Source organism: Carlito syrichta, unplaced genomic scaffold, assembly GCF_000164805.1.
Source record: "Carlito syrichta isolate Samal-C Ts95f unplaced genomic scaffold, Tarsius_syrichta-2.0.1 Scaffold309703, whole genome shotgun sequence".
In the NCBI taxonomy this organism is placed as follows: Eukaryota; Metazoa; Chordata; class Mammalia; order Primates; family Tarsiidae; genus Carlito; species Carlito syrichta.
This window is the reverse complement of record NW_007253799.1, coordinates 132,059-154,628: the sequence shown is the minus strand read 5'-3', so window position 1 is coordinate 154,628 and position 22,570 is coordinate 132,059. Positions and strand designations below refer to the sequence as shown.

At 38.1% G+C, this 22,570-nt stretch overlaps 1 protein-coding gene across 7 annotated transcripts in view; it reads left to right on the top strand.

Moving 5' to 3' along the window:
• Positions 1-22,570, top strand: part of ZCCHC11 (zinc finger CCHC-type containing 11) — a 143,580-nt gene that overhangs the window by 68,283 nt on the left and 52,727 nt on the right. For 6 of the 7 annotated variants that reach the window (XM_008067552.1, XM_008067556.1, XM_008067551.1 and 3 more), the window contains exons 6-12: positions 491-579; positions 1,940-1,991; positions 5,762-5,831; positions 8,437-8,563; positions 15,255-15,374; positions 15,543-15,755; positions 20,086-20,260. In XM_008067552.1, coding sequence (XP_008065743.1) covers positions 491-579; positions 1,940-1,991; positions 5,762-5,831; positions 8,437-8,563; positions 15,255-15,374; positions 15,543-15,755; positions 20,086-20,260 — 846 coding nt within the window. The remainder of the gene's footprint in view (positions 1-490; positions 580-1,939; positions 1,992-5,761; positions 5,832-8,436; positions 8,564-15,254; positions 15,375-15,542; positions 15,756-20,085; positions 20,261-22,570) is intronic. The other variant, XM_021717348.1, reaches the window with a different exon arrangement.

The following is a 22,570-nucleotide window of genomic DNA, read 5'->3' as shown; positions in this document are numbered from 1 at the left end:
TCCTGGGCTCCAGTGATCCTTCAGCCTCAGCCTCCCAAGTAGCTGGGACTGCAGGCGTGTGACACTAGTCCTGGCTAATTTTTATTTTTACACTTTGTAGAGATGAGGTCTTGCTGTGTTGCCTAGGCTGCTCTTGACTTCCTGGGCTCAAGCAGTCCTCTTTAGCCTCCCTAAGTGCTGGGATTACCAGTGTGAGCTACTGCGGTTGACCTATTCTTAGTCGTTTCTATATGAACTGTTACTAAAGTTTTGTTTAAACACTGAACTTTTAAGAGTAATTTCTCTCTCACTTCTCTGTTCCTGCACCCTATAATTGGGAAACGTTTTTATTATTTTATAGATCTGTTAAAAACGATGTCATTCTTGTATAATTATTTTACTAGAACTAAAAGACATAGAATTGAAGTGTATGTGATTTTCCTGCTACTATTTCTTAAAGCTCTCATATTTGCACACTATTTAATGCTTTGATGTTTTTTCTTTGTTTCAGAGTGTTCACTTAGGTTGTATGGCTCGTCTCTGACTAAATTTGCTCTGAAAAGTAGTGATGTTAATATAGATATAAAATTTCCTCCCAAGGTAAGTAGTTAGAAAAGAACCTTTCCTGTGTGGTTCTTTACTACTACTTCATAGTTTTCATGGATTATCTTTTTAGAGAATATTAGCTTCATGACCAAACGATGCTTTTGGAAATTACTATTAGGATTCAGACATAAGCAAGTTAAAAGAAATAAGGGACAGGGGAAAAAGGAAGCAGAAAAGGAAGACAATAGAAGGAAAAAAATGCTTCTATTTGAGCATGTTGAACAGTTTTTACTTCAGGTAAGCAGTATAGAAAGTGGAAAGAGTTTTAAAATCAAACATCTGGGTTCAGATCTTAGCTATGATAATTTTTGAGCCTCAGATGAAAAGGAATAACAAGAATAATAACTTTTATATGATATTTGATGGTGTATATCAGAAATCAAGTGTTTTAGTATATGCCTTATACATATGGATACTTTTTTTTTTGTTTTGAGTTGGAGTCTCCCTCTGTCGCCCAGGCTGGAGTGCAGTGGCATGCTCACCGCCACCCCGGTGTTAACCTGCTGGACTCCGGCAATCATTCTGCCTCAGCTTTCCATGTAGCCAGAACTACAGGTGCACACTACCACACCTGGCTAATTTTTTATTTATTGTAGAGACGTGGTCTTACCAAGTTGCCCGGGCTGGTCTTGAACCCATGGGCTCAGGCAGTTCACTCGCCTTGGCCTCCCAAAGTGCTGGGATTACATGCTGTGCCGAGCCTGGCCCATATGGATACTTTTAATAAGTAGTACCTATATCATTAGCAATATTAGCAGTATCGTGTAGCTAATATTATTTGTTGATATATAAACATTTAAGTTAATTAGTCAGTATTTTATGTGTAACAATTTTTGTATAAGATATTTATGCTCTTGATTTGAGTGAAATTTTGGTATTTTAATTTTTTAGTCAGGTATGTTTACTTTGTAATTAATGTATGATTATTAAGTACTCTTAAATAGCAGCAAAGTACACTTTAAACTAAACATTTGACAAATTTGTTACTTAAAGAAATATTTTACTCTAAGCCCTTTCATCAAGTTGCCAGTTGTTTATATTCCTTAAAGTTTTTATAACAGTCATTTGGTAAAGTCATTTTTTTTCATTTGTATTGCTGTGAAATTTTGAGACCTTTTCTTGCTCTAAGACCCATTAATTCTAGTAATATTGCTGGGATAATAGCGCTCTGTCATTGTTAGATTCTACTTCTGTTTTTCTGGACATAAAAGTAAAACACTATTGTTTTTATTTTTTAAAAATGCCAAGCATGATTTCATTTAAATGTTAGTTTTAAATGAAATTGAGTTCTTCCTAGTGTTCTGCTATTTGAACTTTGAAATTAGTCTTTTGATTTAATTTGAAACTTTTTTAGATGAATCATCCAGATCTTCTTATACAAGTGCTTGGGATTTTAAAAAAGAATGGTGAGTTTCTTTCTTTTCCTTTTTTTTAAAAAAAATTCTTTCTAAAGGACTTATATTTGGCTAACCAAATTGAAACTAAAACTGCTAGCATGTATTACATATGGGTAGATACATATAATATGTATTTACATGGTTTAGTAGATGTACTAGAGAATATAATGTACCTGTCACTTAGGTAAAAATGCCTTATTAAAATTGATATGTAAAAAACTGCTGCCTTTTGGGTAACTTGAAAAATATTAGCTTTGAAGATTATTTGTCTGATAGAAAACAGAAAACCTATAATCATTGATGAAGGGAGGTTAAGGAAAAACTTGGAATAAAAATGTGTGCATGCATTGAGTAGATATCCCCCCACACTTGAAACAATGTTATTATGTTACATCTAAATCATACCTAGTAAATTTTTCATATGTGCCTAGTCTGTCTGGATTGCCTTTGTAAAGAAGTCATTCATATATGTAAAAATTTTAAAAACTTAAAAAAATTGCAAGATTCTCCAGCCAGGTCTCTGGTCATGTATTATAAGCTGGAGGATTATTTTCTGTCTGTCTGTCTTACTTGACCAGACTGAGTGCAGTGGTGTGATCATAGCTCAATGCTGCCTCAAACTCCTGGGCTCAAACAATCCTGCCTTAGCCTCCTGACCCAGTTAGTTAACAACAACAAAAAATACTTTTTGTAGAGATGAGGTCTTGCATTATTGTCCAGGCTGGTTTCTAACTCCTGGTTTCAAGTGATTTTCCCTCCTTGGCCTCCCAAGAACTTGGAGTATAGGTGTTGAGCCACCTTGCCTGCCCTGTTTTCTTGTTTTTTACTTACTGTTTTTCTTGTTTTGAAGTAAATGCTTAAAATTAAGCTCAGAATCTGGAGCTAGACTTTGTGGGCTCAGATTTTACTTCTGTCACTTATTGGTTGTATGTCCTTTGATGAATTATTTTAGTGTTGATACTTTTTTCATCTGTAAAGTAGCAACAATATATAGTATCTTTTTGATAGAAGATTGTATGGATGAAATGAGTTAAGCCATAGTTTAGAAAAGTATTTGGTATACAGTAACCTCTTATTACATGTTTGCTGCTATGGTTGTTGTTATTACCTTAAATTATATGAAACAAAAGTACCTGGCAAAAGTTTTTGCAATGTGGCTTAGAGGAGAGATCCTTTTTTTAGAGTTACCATCTCATTGACTTTAATGTCACTTCTAAACTTTTCTTCTTCTCCCTGCCTCATCAACTCTTTTGTTTATCAGCTTCCTGTTGGCTATTGTCTTAGGAAATTAGTTTTTAAAGAATGAGTTTGGTAAAGTTTATCCTATAAAGGTATTTTAATAGTTTTTTTCCCCCTAATAAATACTTGTTTCTAATTACTCAAAAACCTTAAAGGTTATTACAGATAAGGGGTAGACATAGTTTTTACCTCTTCAGACTTACTAGATGGTATTAACTTTGTACAAATATTTAAAATATTCCTTTTCCACTAAAATATATAAGTAGGCCATCTTAAGTCATATAGCTTTATACAACTCAGTCTGATTGTAAAATTAATGATTTCCTTCTTTGTGTCCTTATTATATCCTTTAAAGCAGCGGTTCCCAACTTTTTTGGCAGCAGGGATTGGTTTCGTGGAAGACGGTTTTTTCATGGACAGGGGGAGGGGAGGATGGTTTCAGGATGATGCAAGTGTATTGCATTTATTATGTAGATCAGCAGTGGCATTAGATTCTCATAAGGCGCACACAACCTAAATCCCTCACATTCGCAGTTCACAATAAGGTTCATGCTCCTATAAGAATCTAATGCCGCTTCTGATCTGATAGGAGGTAGAACTCAGACAGTAATGCCAGTATGGGAAGCAGCTGTAAATACAGATGAATTTTCCCTCCCTCTCCAACTACTCACCTCCTGCTGTGCAGTCAGGTTCCTAACAGACCACAAGACTGGTGTGGCTTGGGGTTTGGAGACTCCTTCTTTAGAGACCTCTGTCCAATCATCTACAGAATTTATTATTTATATGTTTGTTTTCCAAACCTCTTACTGACTTTTTTGCGTCTCACTCATTTTCATCCACCATACATAACAAAATTTCTGACATGCAGGTCTTTAGCATGTTTTTTTGAATATATTAATCATTCCAATAAGTACTACTGAAAAAATTTCAAACAAAATAATGTTTATTGAATTTTATTTAGATTAGTACTTTGCACTCAGATGTCCCCTCTTAGGGGACATCATATGAGGGAACATCTTAAATCCAGCAAACCACTTGGATGTCCCCTCTCGGGACATAAAGAAATTGCTGATGATTATACAGGACAATCTTATGCCAGTGCAGATTTTTCAAAAATGTATATTTTCTTGAAGTTTTTCACTCAAATTGCACAAAGAGGTAAATAAAGAAATGGAATATATACTGAAATATGATCAATCAGTTGAGAAGTAGTTTTCAGGAATCATGAGTGCATCCTTTCACATTGTCTTCCAACAACAAACTGGACAATAAATTACATATTTTTAATGTGGGAGGAAGAAAATGAAACTACATTGTATGTTTGAATAGAAAAACACCAGGTAGAAGACGTCAAACAGATTGCTATTGTACAACATGTATCAATGAAACTACAATGCAGACTGGGCACAGTGGCTCATACCTGTAATCCCAGCACTTTGGGACGCAGAGGTGAGAGGATTGCTTGAGTCCAGGGGTTCAAGACCAACCTGGGCAACTTAGCAAGACCTTGTCTCTACAAGAAATAAAAAAATCAGCCAGGTGTGGTGGCACATGCCTGTGGTTCCAGCTACTTGGAAGGCTGAGGTGAAAAGATTACCTGAGCCCAGCAGGTCGAGGCTATGGTGGCCATGAGTATGCCACTGCACTTCAGCCTGGGTGACAGAGTGAGACTCCGACTCAAAAAAAACAACAGCAAATTACAATGCATGTTGGTGACTGTTTCACGTTACCACATGTTAGAAAAATATAAGATATACAGTTTTGATGTTTTTGTCATGAATGAGTTTCTCAATGTCCAAAATCCCATTATAAGCCAAATATCATTACAATAAAACAATTGGTTCCCATGCTATATTATTTAATATGAAATAATTCTTTTTCACGATTTTGTAAAAAAGTGCAGTTGAGTGCTGATAGGTGATCAGCAGTGTGTCTCTGAGTGCAAAGAGTTAGACATTTATGGCATGGGACTTAACCTTGGAGGTGTGGAGAAAGACTTTAGGGTGGAAATGTACTTCATCCAGTTAGTCCTTCCTTAGCAGCTTTGATTAGGCAAATTCTTCATATGTTAACAGGAAATGTGGCCAGCAGAGTTAGCTTCTACTTGCATGGATAATTTAAAAGAACTAAACTGTCAAAGCATGATAGGTCCTTCATTTCGTGACTCCTGTGGAAGTAGCCCTCAGAAGTAAGTTGTGTCCTCTCTTTGCTATATCTATGAAGGTTTAACAACTTTGACTAGATTATCTACTTACTTGGAAATATTCAAACTTTTAGGAATGTTAAGACCTTTCTTCTTAAGGTGATTACAATTTTCAGACAGTGTTTGGGACTGTACCTGTGGTTTGTGATATACAGAAAATTACACCAAGAGAGGTAAGAGAGTCTGTTGGGTTGATGCTTGTAATGATAAGAGTGGATTATCCCACAGAAGCAATGAGAGTGTTTTTTGGCTGTAAACTATTACTTATTGTTTACCATAGAGTGAATATTTTAGACATGTTATCATTAGCTTACCTTTTTCTTTTTTCCCTTATTAGTATTATATGTAGATGTGGAATCTGATTTTCATGCAAAAGTCCCTGTTGTGGTGTGCAAAGATCGAAAAAGGTTGGTAACAATGAAGATACAATGTAAAAAAAAAATAATAACACTCCTATGACCAAATTTGTAGTGAACTATGTCAAAGAGAAATTTTTGCTTCAGATTTCTTCTTGGATTAATATGACTAAACTAGTTTCTATTCATTAAAAATAGGAAATTAAATCAGGCTCGGTGGCTCAGCCTGTAATCCCGTGCCTTTGGGAAGCTGAGGTGAGTGGATTGCCTGAGCCCGCGGGTTCAAGACCCGCCTGGGCAACTTGGCGAGACCTCATCTCTACAATAAATCAAAATGAGCCGGGCTGGTAGCGCGTGCCTGTAGTTCCAGCTACTTGGAAGGCTGAGGCGAAAGGATTGCTGGAGCCCAGCAGGTCGAGGCTGCGGTGGCCGGGAGCGGCCACTGCACTCCAGTCTGGGTGACAGAGTGAGACTCCAACTCAAAAAAAAAAAAAGGAAATTAGCCGGGTGCGGTGGCTCACGTCTATAATTCCAGCACTTTGGGAGGCAGAGGTGAGAGAATTACCTGAGCTCAGGGGTTCGGGACCAGTCTGGGCAACATGGCGAGACCTCTTCTCTACAATAAATAAAAAAATCAGCCAGCCATGGTAGCACATGCCTGTGATTCCAGCTACTTGGAAGGCTGAGGCAAAAGGATCACCTGAGCCCAGCAGGTTGAGGCTGTGGTGGCCGTGAGTATGCCACTGTACTCTAGCCTGGGAGACAAAGTGAGACACCAACTCAAAAGAAAAAAAAATAGGAAATTTACCAAATGCATGTTTACTAGTGATAGAATTGCCAGATGGTTGTAAATAAAACATTCTAGGCAAAACTTTCATTTTTTTTCCCTCAAGTTCGTTCACTTGCTCAGCAGTATTGAGCATTTACTTATGTGTATGTACTGCTTTGCTCTAGGGTTATAAGCATGATTAATGAATAGCCTCTCTTCTCAAGGATCTGACAGTCTGTTAGAATCTAGATTTTAGTTCACTGAAATTGAAATTGAGTTACTGAAGACTGATCTTGCCTCTCTAGTCATGTTTATAGGACTGAGGGAGCAAAGTGCTTTTGAAAAAGGAAACTAAAATAATTCTATTTCAAATTCATAAGGGAGAAATAGAAGTAATACAGAAATGATAAAGTATTCTTTTATTGATTAACTTGTATTTCTTACATTTCAAGATCACTGTAATTTCTTATTTAAAATTAGAATGGTCTATGGAGATCTAGTTCTAATATATTTTCTAAATTAGAAAACTGAGACCTGGAATGTTAATCAGTTTCTCTAAATTCACATCATTTATGGGAAAACTAGAATTGGAATAGAGGCGATCTAACTTGTAGTGTTTTTAATCACATCGCTTCAAATCTCCTGTGTGGCAACCTCAGATTTATTTTTCCTGCTCCCAAACATCTCCACTGTACTTTTGTTACTCCATTTAAGGTAGTTGCTATTTTCACTTACATATAATCATGACTTGTGGGATAATATGCAGATCCTTTCTCTTGTTTTTTGAGTTGGAGTCTCACTCTGTTGCTCAGACTGGAGTGCAGCGGCCACTCCCGGCCACTGCAGCCTCAACGTGCTGGGCTCCGGCGATCCTTCCGCTTCAGCCTTCCAAGTAGCTAGAACTACAGGCGTGCGCCATCATGCCCGGCTAATTTTTTGGTGGCTCACTCTGTAATCCAGGGCTTTGGGAGGCTGAGGTGAGTGGATTGCCTGAGCCCGTGGGTTTGAGACCTGCCTGGGCAACTTGGTGAGACCTCATCTGTACAATAAAACAAAAAATTAGCCGGGCATGGTAGCGCACACCTGTAGTTCCAGCTACTTGGAAGGCTGAGGCGGAAGGATCGCCAGAGCCCAGCAGGTCGAGGATGCAGGGGCCGGGAGCGGCCACTGCACTCCAGTCTGGGCGACAGAGTGAGACTCCAACTCAAAAAATAAAAATAAAAATAAAAAATAAAAATAAATTTTTTTTGATTTATTGTAGAGACGAGGTCTCGCCAAGTTGCCCAGGCGGGTCTCGAACCCTTGGGCTCAGGCAGTCCACTCACCTCAGCCTCCTGAAGCACAGGATTACAGGCTGAGGCACCAAGCCCAGCTGCAGATCCTTTCTAATCTTTAATCTGAAAATAACATATTAGTAAAATCATGAAAACTTGGACAGGAAAAATTAGAGTCCAGAAGTATAGCTAGTCAGTTCAGTATTCATTTTATGCTTTTATTATGTGCAAAGCAAAAAGAATGAACTAGGAAATTATGTTGCACTATTTGACAGTAAAGATATCAATGTCCTTTCTCTCATATAAATCAATTTTGATGGTTTGTATGCTGCTTTTGAAGTTAATGTCTCATGAACTTAAATACTAAGCAAAGTTGAAATTTATGTCTATAGTACAAATGAACATGAGCATCTTTCCTTAATAGAAGGAACTCTAGTAATCGAATGATATATAGTTTTCAGTTAACTTTACATTTATTAAGACATCTATTTTTATTACGACTTTTTAGGTACTACATTAAAATATGGCAACTAGAAAGGTTAGCTACAGGATTTGAAGTATTCTGCTTTTTAAGGTATAAATTTAGTGAAATTTGTTTCTTTCTCATTCATAGCGGTTTACTTTGTAGAGTGAGTGCAGGAAATGATATGGCATGCCTCACTACTGATTTACTTGCTGCTCTTGGCAAAGTGGAACCTGTCTTTATTCCCTTGGTGTTAGCCTTTCGCTACTGGGCTAAGGTAAGTGGAAGAGAAAGAAAAGTATTTTATCTTCAAAATTAGTCAATCTTGCACTGACATGTAATATCAGTCATAACATGGGACAAAATAGTTCTCTGTGCTAGACAGAAAGTGGTGTGGCAGGTTCCAAGTTATGGACATAAATAAAAAGGTTCAAAGGCATACAGGTTTACTGATATATTTTTTTAAATTTTAATTGTTCTTTATTCTCCTTGTATGTACTGTGGAAATGTTCTCTTTTATATCTTTAATATATGAGGCTCAAGTTTTCAGTCTTATTATAAGTTGAAGTCATAAGATTGTAAGATGTGATATGTATGTTAAGGTTCTTTTATTGGCATAATTTTTTGCAGTTACTAAGAATGCTGTTCTCTTTCTTTCTTTCTTTCTTTCTTTCTTTCTTTCTTTCTTTCTTTCTTTCTCTCTCTCTCTCTCTCTCTCTCTCTCTTTCTTTCGTTCGTTCGTTCATTCTTTCTTTCGTTCTTTCTTTCTTTCGTTCGAGTTTGGGTCTCACTCCGTGACCCAGGCTGGAGTGCAGTGGCACACTCACAGCTACCCCAGCATCCACTTGCTGGACTCAGGCAATTCTTCCATCTCTTCCTTCTGAGTAGCCAGAACTACAGGCACGTGATACCATGCCCGCTAATTTTTTGATTTTTTATTGTAGAGATGAGGTCTCGCCAAATTGTCCAGGCTATTCTGAAACCCGTGGGCTCAGGCAATCCCTTTACCTTGGCTTCCCAAAGTGCTGGGATTACAGGCTTGAGCCACCACGCCTGGCCTTTCTTCTAAATCATTGATAACCTGTAGCAATTTCTGGTTGGGCAGAAATTAAGCATCTGGTGAGGATTGGTTAGTTTCCTAAATTAGAATTAATTTATATATCTAAACGCCATGATTACCTTGTACTCATTTCTTTGGTTTGGAGGTAGAAAGAAATGGTTAATATAATTACCAATATAGTCCAAATGACCAGAGAGATTTTAGCTTTTTGTATATATGTTCTTACCCTATCAGCATATTCATCACTTGTTAGACGAGTGATGAGTAAATTCTCAGTCTTATCCAAAGAAAATTGATGAGAGAGGTGGTGGTAGAGTGATAACTTCATAGCAAAAATGGCCAGAGGATTCTCTTTGGAATTTTTTGTCTTAACTCTGATTAGGGAAGTACCCTCATGCTTGGAGGCAGCACTACCGGGCCGAGTACAGCTTGAAAAGTAAGGAACAGCCAGAAAACCTAAAGTTGGGGCTTCTTTTTATCCGAAGCCTTTGTATTTGCTGTTTCCTTCATCTAGAAGGTTCTTACCCCAGGTCTCCATAATCGTTTATTCATTTACTTTTTTTCAACTTTCTGCTCAAATTTCTCCTTATCAGAGTTTCCCAGACCACCCTATGTAAAATAGCATTTCGTCTAATACCCTCCATACCTTTACCCTGCTTTTTTTTTTATAGCATTGACTACCACCTGCCATACATAAATTTGTTTACAGTCTGTTTTTCTTTTTCTTTTTCTTTTTTTTTTTAAAGTTGGCGTCTCACTCCTTCTCCCAGGCTGGAGTACAATGGCATGCATGCTCACGGCCACCCCAGCGTCGACCTGCTGGGCTCTGGCAATCCTTCTGCCTCAGCCTTCCGAGTAGCCAGAACTACAGACACGCACTACCACACAGGCTATTTTTTATTTTTATTGTAGAGATGAGGTCTCGCCATGTTGCCCGGGCTGGTCTCGAACCCGCGGGCTCAGGCAATTCACTCGCGTCAGCGTCCCAAAGTGTTGGGATTACAGGTTGAGCTACCGAGGCAGTCTGTTTTTTTTTTCATGAAATTGTAAACCCTTTGAGGGCAGGGATTTTAATCTGTTGTATTTATTCACTACTGGTTCCAAGTTCCTCATTTTACTGTGTCAGCACATAGTAGACAGTCAATAAATATTGAATTAAATAGTCTAATTTCTTCAGAAAGGAAATTTTTAGCCCTTGGAAGTGAGTGGGAATAGTAAATCAGGTTGAGGGAAGGCAACTACCTCTTATTTATCTCATGCTGTATGCTTAGCATAATGCCTAGGATACTATAGGAATTCAGTGCTATGAAATGGGATAAACCCATTCCAACTCTAGTTTTTTGTGGTTTTTTTCCTAAATCTTTATGTGATTTTTAGCAAGGTACTTCAGCTATATCTGAGCCTCAATTTTTCCATTGGGAGAAATTACTTTGGAAATGCTGTGAGATACTTCATGAGAATATACTTTGAGAATATACTTTGAGTTCCAAAATACTACATAAATATAAGAGATTAAAGAATACTCAATTTCTTCTTTGTCGGCACTTTTTAATTGTGCCCTTATTTTTTAGTGGTCATTAGATAGTGTCAAGTTTCTACCAAAATTTTTTTTTTTTTTTTTGAGTTGGAGTCTTACTCTGTCACCCAGGCTGGAGTGCAGTGGCCGCTCCCGGCCACCACAGCTTCGACCTGCTGGGCTCCGGCGATTCTTCCAAGTAGCTGGAACTACAGGCGCGTGCTACCATGCCCGGCTAGTTTTTTTGATTTATTGTAGAGATGAGGTCTCACCAAGTTGCCCAAGCGGGTCTCGAACCCGCAGGCTCAGGCAATCCACTCACCTCAGCCTCCCAATTACAGGGATTACAGGCTGAGCCAACGAGCCTGGCTGCAGAAATGTTTTATTCAATAGAAAAAGTCAGAAGTAAGGCTCGGCACGATGGCTCATGCCTGTAATCCCAGCACTTTGGGAGACTGAGGTGAAAGGATTGGTTGAGCCCAGGATTTGGGGGCAGGCCTGAGCAACATAGTGAGACCTTGTCTCCACAAAAAAATAAAAAATTAGCTGAATGTGGTGACGCACACCTATAGTTCCAACTACTGAGAAAGCTGAGGTAGAAGGAAATCAAGGCTACAGTAGGCTGTGAACATGACACTGTACTGCAGCCTGGGTAACAGAGTGAGATGCTGACTCAAAAGAATAGGTAGACTATGTCAGAAAAATATAAACGATACCCAGTACTTTTAAAGCTACTTTTATTTTGGGAAAAAAAGTGTCCTATAAACATTGTTCTCTTAAGTGACTCCTAGCAAAGTTGCTCATAGTATGTTAGCACTTGATACATATTGATTCTAAAACATACTAGTCAATGAAGGACACTGAAACATATATTACACAGCTGGTTGCAGAGTGGTTACTTTCTGTTTCCAACAGAATAATGTGTCTCATTTTTGGCAGTTGTGTTAGTTGCAAGGAACTTGCTTTCATGGTTTTCATTTTCTTAGTTTATTATAAGAAACTTAGAAATAATTCCTGCCATATTTTTCTTCTAAATTTTTTAAAACAGCTTTGTTTTTCTTGAAGTTTTTAGCCATATTAACTGTGATCTAGTAAAGCACAGATATTTCTAGCATATAATATAATTTATTCTCATAACTGATTGCTCTCTGGTTCTCCCTTCTTTTAAGTAGTTATATTTTTTCCATTTTAGTGATAGGAAATAGTTTTCTAGATAGAGCCTCTTAACTGTAGATGACAAAACTCTTTAGCCTTATTGTCCATTTTTAGTCAAGTTATCTTAGAGCCATTTTTTGGTGGTTAACGTAAGAATACAATTTTAGCAATATTTGACATCTAAAAGAGATTCCCTGGGTTTTTAAGTGTTCTCTCTTAAACTATCTGAATCTTGTTCTTCTGTAAGTATGTGATAATATTAAAAGAATACATTGACAGCTTCTTATAGTTGTAAAGGATTTTTTGCTTAAATTAACATACTCATTAGGCAGTTTATCTTTTGTCTTAATATTTGTTTGTTTATTTTTTAGAGTCAGGGTCTTGTTCTTTCGCCCAGTCTGGAGTATAGTGGTGTGATCATAGCTCACTATAACCTTGAACTCCTGAGCTCAAGTGATACTCCTGTTTTAGCTTCCCGAGTAGCTAGGAGTACAGGTGCATACCACCATGCCCAGCTAATTTTTTATTTTTTGTAGACTCGGGTCTTGCTATGCTGTCCAGGCTGGTCTTGAACTCCAGACCTCAAGCAATCTTCCTGCCTTTGACCCTTGTCTTAATATTTTGGATAAGTGAGAATTTATTCTAGTGGAATATGTGAAGTTTTTTTTTTTTTTTTGAGTTGGAGTCTCACTCTGTCATCCAGACTGGAGGGCAGTGGCACACTCCCATCTACTGCAGCCTCAACTGCTGAGCTCAGGCGATCCTTCCTCCTCAGTCTTCCAGGTAGCTGGAACTACAGGCATATGCCACAGCTAAGTTTTTGATGTATTGTAGAGGTGTGGTTTCACCAAGTTGCCCAGGCTGGTCTCGAACCTGTGAGCTCAGACAGTCCTCTCACCTTGGCCTCCTAAAGTGTGGGTTTATAGGTGTGAGCCACCGTGCCTGTCCTCAAGCTCTTTTTGACAAGTGTATTTTTTATCTTCTTATTTTGAATTATAATCTTAAATGTGCCAGAACATTGTAGTATTGTTATTGTGCTAAGTTGTTATTATCTACAGAAGAAAATAATAATTTTAAAAACCAATCCAGTGTAGGACAATCATATATGGAAACTATAGTCTAAATAAAATATAAATATATGGAACATATTACTGTATCAAAGGTTCATGTGCCATGCCCATAAAGGATTTATTTTAAGAATTTAAGAATGGTTTAATATCAGGAGGTCTGTTCACATAATTAATTATATTAAATTAAAGCAGATAAAAAACTTCTGGATGTTAATAGGGCATGTCCTTCTTAAAACAAAAAGCTCTTAGGTAAACTAGAAATGGAAATTAATGATGAAGACTATTTACAAACAAAACAAACTAATAACAAACATCATTCTAAACAGGGAATTGCTCAAGCCATATGTGTAAAATGACGACTATTATAGAGATGCTTTCCTTTGACATTATACATTGTTTTGGAGATTTTAGGAAATGTAATTAAAGGATATGAAATAATTGAATGTAAATATCAGAAAAATGATAAAATTATCTCTTTGTTAGTGATATCGTATATCTAGAAAACCCAGTCAAAATTGACTAGGATTAATAAGAGAATTTAGTAAGATTACTAAATACAAGATAGACGTTAAAAAAAATCAATGACTTTTCTCTACCATAAAAATAACCTGTTAGAATGGAAATGGGGAAAAATACTATCTTGATGAGAGTAACATAAAAAGTATAAAATACTTAGAAATAAATTTAACACTGAAGACACAGGAAGAAAATTATAACATTGAGAAGTAACAGTGAAATCTGAACAAATTCATTAATTCAGCAAACATTTATTAAATGTTTTTTATGTGGCAGATACTGTCCTTGAGGCTGGGGACATCTAAACACATACAAAGTCCTGCTTTTGTGGCACTTACATACTTCTGGTAGAACCGGACAGTAAACAAATGTATAAGTAACACAGTATCTGGTAGCGTTTAATGCTGTAAAAATGTGATGATGTGATGAGAGAGTGACATTACACTGGATGGTCATGGACAGGCTCTTTGAGGAAGTGATATTTAGGCTCAGAGAAGTAATTAGCCACATGAAAATATAGCCTTCAAGGAATAGCCTCCAAGGAAAGGCTAGTACAAAGCCTCTAAGGTATGAATGAACTCATTAGGAGCAAAAAGGGAAGGCTAGAGTGGCTGGAATGAAGTGAATGAGGGTGCAAGTAGTAGGAGATGAGGTCAAATAGACAGTTTTCATGGTGAGGAATTTGGATATTACAAGTAGTGAGAAAACATAGGAAGAGTTTTAAAAATAATATATGACTTGATGGGATTTATGCTTTGAAAAGATCATTCTTGGGTAAAGAATAGAAACAGGGAGTCCAGTGAGCAGGCTTTTGTGGTATATCATATAGTGATGATAATTTATGATAGATTACAGTGAATATGAAGCAAATTAGACAGATTTGGGGTAAGTTTTGGACATAGGACTTGCAGATGTGTTGGATGTGAGAGTTACAGGAAAGCAAACACCTAAATTTTTGGAAAATGCAAAGATAAGACCGGTGAGCCACTGTGCCCTTGCCTGAAGTCCCAGCTACTCAGGAGACTGAGGTAGGAGGAGGACTTGAGCCCAGGAGACGGCAGTGAGCTATGATTGTGTGCTGGCATTCTTGTCTGGGAGAGAGTAAGACCTCTCAATAATAATAATAATAATAATAATAATAATGTGTTAAATCTGTGCTAAATGACTGAGAGGGATGTATTGTTAAGGGAGAAGAGTAATATACAGAGAGGTGTCTGTAATATACTATCTTGGTAAAATAATGATAAAACCATTAAATTCTCACCATATCTATAAAGAAAATAGAAACGTGTATTTGTATATAGTTATTTTAGTATAGAAAAAGGTATGGAAGAGTATATGTTGTTCATCATTGAGGCAGAAGTAGAGGTGAAATAAGGAAAGAATATTTTTAATAAGCATCCACAGCAAAAACACTACATATGATACAATCCCATTTAACTAAAATATGTATCTTTGTATGCATAAAAATAATGAAAAGATGGTTACCAGCATTCTAATGGTTACAATTTCAGGGTGATATTTTTAAGATTTCTTATATTTTTCATTGTTTGAATGTTTTGCAATGATTAGGGTAGGAAAATCAAGCTACTTTTGTTGTGACAATTAAAGAAAGCTAAATGGTGATACTTTTTTCCTCTTCATTTTGCAGTTGTGTTATATTGACTCCCAGACTGATGGTGGAATACCCTCTTACTGTTTTGCTTTAATGGTGATGTTTTTTCTGCAACAAAGAAAACCCCCTCTTCTTCCTTGCTTACTTGGAAGTTGGGTAAGCATGAGTTTGTGGTAACATATGTGCATGTGTATACGTAGTTTGCTCTTGCAGAGTGCTCTGCTCAAACATTTTAAGCTGGAATTCTAGTTTGTCTGTTTGTCCATCTTTTTTTGTTTTTTTAATAATTTTTCCACTACCAATTTGGAATGCCTTTTTATATAGATTGAAGGCTTTGACCCAAAAAGAATGGATGACTTTCAGCTGAAGGGAATAGTAGAAGAGAAGTTTGTGAAGTGGGAGTATAATTCAAGTAGTGCAACTGAGAAAAACTCAATTGCTGAGGAAAACAAAGCTAAGGCAGACCAACCAAAAGATGATACCAAGAAGACAGAAACAGACAACCAAAGTAATGCCATGAAGGAAAAACATGGCAAAGTAAGCTTTTTTGTTTTTGTTGTTGGCTTTTCTATCTGTAGAATTTGTAATGCCTTCAATTGAAGCTATTTTAATAGTAGATTGACTGACCTTGACTTGAGCAAGCCTCTTGGCCTCATTTTCCTCATCTGTAAAGTGAGGGGTTGATCTGGTTTAGTTTTTCATACTGAGATTCCCTAAGGAATTTATACCTTGTTTTGGAAAATGTGTATTGTTTGAATCATGTCAAGGCAATTCTTTTTTCATCTAGACAAGGAAAATTTCTTTCAGGAGTTGGGCTCTGATCAAACTTTTGCATGGGAATGATGTTGCCAGATTGGGTGGAGAGATAAAGGCCCTGTGCTCTATGAGAGGGTGGCTTGTTTATTTGATCATTCAACATTAATTTATTAAGGACCCACTATGTGCCAGGCATTATCTTGAGTGCCAGAGATGAATCATGGGTTATGTCCCCTAGAAGTTTATAGTCTCCTAAGTAGAAAGATACATTATAGCCAGGTGCAGTGACTCATGCCTGTAATGCTAGCCCTTTGGGGGGCCTAGGGGAAAGGATTCCTTGATCCCAGGAGTTCAGGACCAGCCTGGGCAATGCATCCATACAAAAAAAAAAAATTGCCAGTCATAGAGGTGCATGCCAGTAGTCTCAGCTGCTTTGGAGGCTGAGGTGAAAGAATCGTCTGAACCCAGGAGATTAAGACTGTGGTGAGCCATGATCATGCCACTGTACTCCACCCTGGGTGACAGAGTGTGAGACCCTGCCTCAAAAAAAGAGAGATGCATTACAGAAATTTGATCATTTCTTAAATCATTGCTATAGCTATACTGAATTATTTGTAGTTCCCTGAATATACTTCCATATATACCATTCAACTCTTCCACTTTTCTAGACTACCTTATATGCTTTTCTCAAACCACTAATGCTGGTGGTCTTGCTTATTACTTAACTGAGACAACGGAAGCAATCAAAGGAGAACTTCCACTCCCACCATCATCTACACTTACATACTCTGCTTTGCTGCTTGCTCTCATAAGTAAACTTCCTGTTTTTATCTAAAGTCATTTTCTGATGGCTCACGCCTATAATCCTAGCTGCTCAGGAGGCTGAGACTGGAGGATCACTTGAGCCCAGGAGTTTGAGGTGACAGCCAATAAATAAATAAGTCTCTACAATAAATAAAAAACTTAGCTGGGCATGGTGGTGCATGCCTGTAGTCCCAGCTATTTGGAAGCCTGAAGCGGAAGGATCACCTGAGCCCAGGAGGTTGAGGCTGTGGTATCTGTGATCATGCCACTGCATTCTAGCCTAGGCGATAGAGTAAGACTCTGATTTAAAAAAAACCAAAAAACTGACAAAACTTCCCCTCTTAGTTATTCTTTTCTATCTTTTGCAGTAAAACTCTTAAAAATTGTCTATATTTTTTAGTTTTTCTGTTTTCCCTTAACACACACTAATCAGGCTTTGGTGTCACACATCAGTTTGCCAAAACTTGTATTATCAATGTTAATAACGTCCACATTACTAAATCCAATGGTTTTTATCGTGTGTGTGTGTGTGTGTGTGTGTGTATGTGTTGGCCTCTCACTCTGTAGCCCAGGTTGGAGTACAGTGGCACAATCACGATGATCACAGTTCACGGCAGCCTTCAGCTCCTGGGCTCACGCTGTCCTTCGACCTCAGTATTCCAAGTAGCTAGGACTACAGGTACCTGCCACCATGCGCAGCTTTTTTTTTTTTTTTTAAAGTTTTATGTAGGGATGAGATTTCACTATGTTGCCAAGGCTGGTTTCGAACTCCTGGTCTCAAGCAATCTACCTGCCTCAGCCTCCTAAAGTGCTGAGATTACAGGCATGGGCCATTGTGCCCAGCTGCTTTTTATTGTTTTTGATTTATCAGCAACATTTGCCAGTTGATTACTTCCTTCTCTGAAAAATGTACTCATTTGACTCAGGACAGCACACCCATAGCTGGTTATTTTTTCTCAGTCTTCTTTGCTGGTGTCTCCTTCCCTCTCCAGTCTTTTAATGTTGAAGTGCTGTAGGGCTCAGTTCATTATCCCTTTTTCTTGTGTGTGTGCACTCCCTTGGTAATCCTGTCCCAATCCCGTGGATTTTATATACCATCTGTATGATGGTGACTCAGATTTACATTTCCTGCCAGACTTCTCTCCTGACCCTGTAGTATATCCAGCTGCCCATTTAATGTCTCCTCTTACATGTCTAATAGGTGTCTTAAACTTAATGTGTCTGAATTGAACTCCTGATCCTCCCCTCAGACATGCTTCACACTCAGTTTTCCCATATCCATTCTTTCAGTTGCTCAGTGAAAAAACAGTCATCTTTTTTTCTTTCTTTCATATCTCATATCAAGTCTGTCAGGAAATCCTGTCTTCTCTCCTTCCAGATACATCCAGAATTTGATCGCTTCTCACCACCTGCATTGTTACCCTCTTGGTTCTAGCCACCATCATCTCTGGCCTGGCTTACTACCATAGCCGTCTAATAGGTTTCCCTGCATCTACTCTTGTCCTTTACAATCTCTTCTCAACACAACAGTCAGAATGGTTCTAAATCTAAAGTCACATCATTCCTATCCTCCTCCTCTTCCAAATGCTTCAGTGGCTCCTCATTTCATTTAGATAACAAACCAGTCTTTACTGTCTAACTGGCTAGCTCTTTGCTTTCCTCTTCTACTTTTTCTCTCATTCTGCCACACTAGCTTTTTTCTTGTTGTTTTTTTGAGTGGGAGTCTTACTTTTTCACCCACGCTGGAGTGCAGTGGCATGCTGACAGCCACCACAGTCTCGACCTGCTGGGCTCAGGTGATCCTTCCACATCAGCCTTCCAAGTAGCTGGAACTACAGGCAGGAGCTACCATGCCTGGCTAATTGCTTGATTTATTGTAGAGACAAAGTCTTGCCAAGTAGCCCAGGCTGGTCTCCAACCCCTGAACTCAGGCAATCCTCTTCCCTTGGCCTCCCAGAGTGCTGAGATTACAGACTTGAGCCACCGTGCCTGGCCTTTTTGTTATTTTTTTTAAAGGTGGTCACACTCCTACTTTGTGTGTTCACTCTCTTTCCCATTCCTAGAGCACGTGTCCCCTTCTTTCAATCATTTCTTCTCAACAAGTTTTATCTTGACTACTCTATTAAACACTAATCTCCTGTTCCCACACACCCATCACTTTTATCATACTCAACAACTTTTTCTTTTTTCCATAGCACTTTTCTTCTTCTACGATGCAATTTACTTATTAAGCTTGTTTGTCTTCTTTCCCCAGAAAGCTCTGTGAAGGCAAGAATCTTCCCCCCCCCCCAAAGATATATCCCAGGTGCCTAGGGCACTGTCTGGCACATAGTAGGCACTCAATGAATAGTTGTAGAATTTAATGTGTATTTACCTTTTTGCTGCCTAGTGGTAACTTTTAGCTAGTTTTTAATCTAGCTAATTCTTTGGAATTTGGGTATTACATCTTCTGTTATGATCCCCCTAATGTAGAGGCCCTTCTTAGCATGAAACCTTTATTGTAATTGTTAAATTGTCTCTCCCTGTCCTAATGGTGTATGAAGTAGGACCTCACCCCTATTTGAGTAGCAATCTAGTGTAGTGATTCATAACATGAATCCAGTAGCCAGGTGGTTGTATGTTAAATCCTTACCCTATAGTATCTACTTCATAGAATTGTGAGAATTGTTGATATATATGTTGCTCTTAGAAGACTGAATGGTGCATGGTAAGCATTATATATAAATGTGAGCTCTCATTTATTTTATGATAGTCCCAACGTCAAGGACTAGATTGTAAAGAAACGTTTGCTGAATGAAGAAACTTGTTTTATGAAAGCCAGTGCATTAGTTTAGATTTTTAAAAATAATTATTGCAATGAAGAACTGTAGTACAGCTCTATACTACAGCTCTGTACTACAACACTGTTATACAGTGGTTTGTAGCCTTGGCTGCACCTGAGAATCACTTTAGGGAGCTTTAGAAATTCCATCGCCCAGTTAGTTAGATCAGAATCTTGGAAACGGGTATTGAAGGTGATGGAGGTGGTGTAGAATTCAGACATTAGTGTATTTTAATGCTCCCCATGTGATTGTAATGTGCAACCAAGGTTGTGAATCACTGATTTAGTGGAAAGAATACAGAATTCCTAGGAGTCAGTAAACTGGGATTCTGTCCCCAACTTTGCCTCAAACTGACTGCTTTTTGGCAAGTTATTTTTTTTCATGCTTTAGTTTTTGAAAATATGATTTCTAACATCTTGTAACTGAAAATTCATCGATCCTATAGTTTTGTGAAGCTTAAATGAAAAGCATTCTTTCTTTTCCAGTCTCCTTTAACATTGGAAATACCAAATCAGGTATCCTTGGGACAGTTATGGTTAGAGCTGCTAAAATTTTACACACTGGATTTTGCTTTGGAGGAATATGTCATATGTGTACGGATACGAGATATTTTAACAAGAGAAAACAAAAACTGGCCTAAGAGGCGAATAGCCATTGAAGGTGAGATGAAGTATTATATTTCATCTGGAGAATATTTTTTATATATCACTCATCATCTATTTCTAATCCCATGTTATAAGTTTTATCTCTTGGTTTTATAGCACTTATGTGCCACTAGGCTGTCATTATGTATTTTAGATTAATTTTTTGTCAAGTTTGTTATAGTTTTATAGGATTAATATTTACTTAAAGATTTCTGATATACTGGTTAGGATTATTAGTTTGTTTTTGATGCATTTTAAAATTTTTTGTTGCTTAAAGCAACATGCATTTATTCTTTTACAGTTCTGTAGGTCAGATGTCTGAATTCACTAGGTTAAAGTCAGTTTTACGTTCACTGGGTTAAAGTCAAGGTGTCAGCAGGGCTGGTTTCTTCTGAAGGCAGAATCCTTGTCCTTGCCTTTTTTAGCTTCTAGAGACTATTTTATTTTATTTATTTATTTTTTGAGTTGGAGTCTCACTCTGTCACCTAGACTGGAGTGCAGTGGCTGCTCCTGGCCACCGCAGCCTCGACCTGCTGGGCTCCCATGATCCTTCCATCTCAGCCTTCCAAGTAGCTAGAACTACAGGCGCGCGCTACCACGCCCGGCTGATTTTTTGATTTATTGTAGAGATGAGGTCTCACCAAGTTGCCCAGGCGGGTCTCGAACCCGCGGGCTCAGGCAATCCACTCACCTCAGCCTCCCAAAGGCGCGGGATTACAGGCTGAGCCATCGAGCCCGGCTATTTTATTTTTAATGATAAATATTTTCATAAATAGATAAATAGAATAGTTATGAACACTGTAAGATCTTTTTTAATACATTTGTTTATACAGTTGTGTTATAATTTTAAAATTCTGTTTTCATTGTCTTCTAAAGTACCTCATCTGTTAAATGTGGCTTAGCTAGAGGAAAAATATTGTTATTGACAAACAAGGATTGTCAAATCTTAAGAATATTAAGATATTTGGAGATACAGAAATTAGTTAATGAAATGACTCCTAACTTTTTTGTTTTTTTGAGTCCGAGTCTCACTCTGTCCCCCAGGCTGGAGTGCAGTGACACACTGGTCTCCACAACCTCAACCTGCTGGGCTCAGATGATCCTTATGCTTCAGCCTTCCAAATAGCTGGAACTACAGGCATGTACCACCATGCCCAGCTTGCTTATTTATTTGTTTGTTTATTTTAGAGATGAGGTCTCACCATGTTGCCCAGACTGGTTTCAAACCTGTGGGCTCAGGCAGTCCTCTTGCCTCTGCCTCTCAAAGTGCTGGGATTACAGGCATGAGCCACCATGTACCACCATGTCCAGCTTGCTTATTTATTTATTTATTTAGTTAGTTAGTAGTTAGTTAGTTAGTTTAGAGATGAGGTCTCACCATGTTGCCCAGGCTAGTCTCAAACCTGTGGGCTGAGACAGTCCTCTCGCCTCTGCCTCCCAAATTGCTGGGCATTGCGTGAGCCACCATGCCTGGCCTGCTCTTAACTTCTTAATCAAAAATTTAAATTCCACAGTATTTCACTTAACTTTTAGATAGGAAATTGAATATATGTTCATCATTTTAGTCTATTCAGCCTACACATTATTCATTTCCTTCACTCATCTGCTGGCCTTCTTTACTGTGAGTTTGACCCAGAGATATTCTGAAATGTACACTGAAACATTTACTTGCATTTTATACTCTTTATGTATAGTGAATAAATGAGCTTTGAAACCTCCAGCAGTAATTTCTTGTTTTTCTTTGTTTGTTTGGTTTTTTTTGGAATTGGAGTCTCACTCTGTCACCCAGGCTGGAGTGCCATGGCACACTCATGGCCACCCCAGCGTCGACCTGCTGGGCTCCATCGATCCTTCCACCTCAGCCTTCCAAGTAGGCGGAATTGCAGGCGCGCACTACCTTGCCCGGCTGTTTTTTGATGTATTGTAGAGACGAGGTCTCACCAAATTGCCTGGGCTGGTCTTGAACCCGCAGGCTCAGGCAATCCACTCGCCTTGGCCTCCCAAAGTGCTGGGATTACAGGCTGAGTCACCGAGCCCGGCCAATTTCTCATTTTTCTTTTTTTTTCCTTTTTGTTTTCTTTTGGAAAGGGGAAGAAGCTAGGAAAAACTTTTTAAAGCCTATAGGTTTAGATAGCAGCAAAAAGTAACAAATGCCCCCAGCTTTAACAATTTAGAGTCTGTCCTATAAATCCTTTTACTTAATGATCTTCAGTAGTGGAGGGCATACGTATTGTCTTTTGGGGGCATCCTAGTGCTTACAAATCTGACAACCCACAGATATTTTCAGAAGTCTGTTTTATATATATATATATATATATATATATAT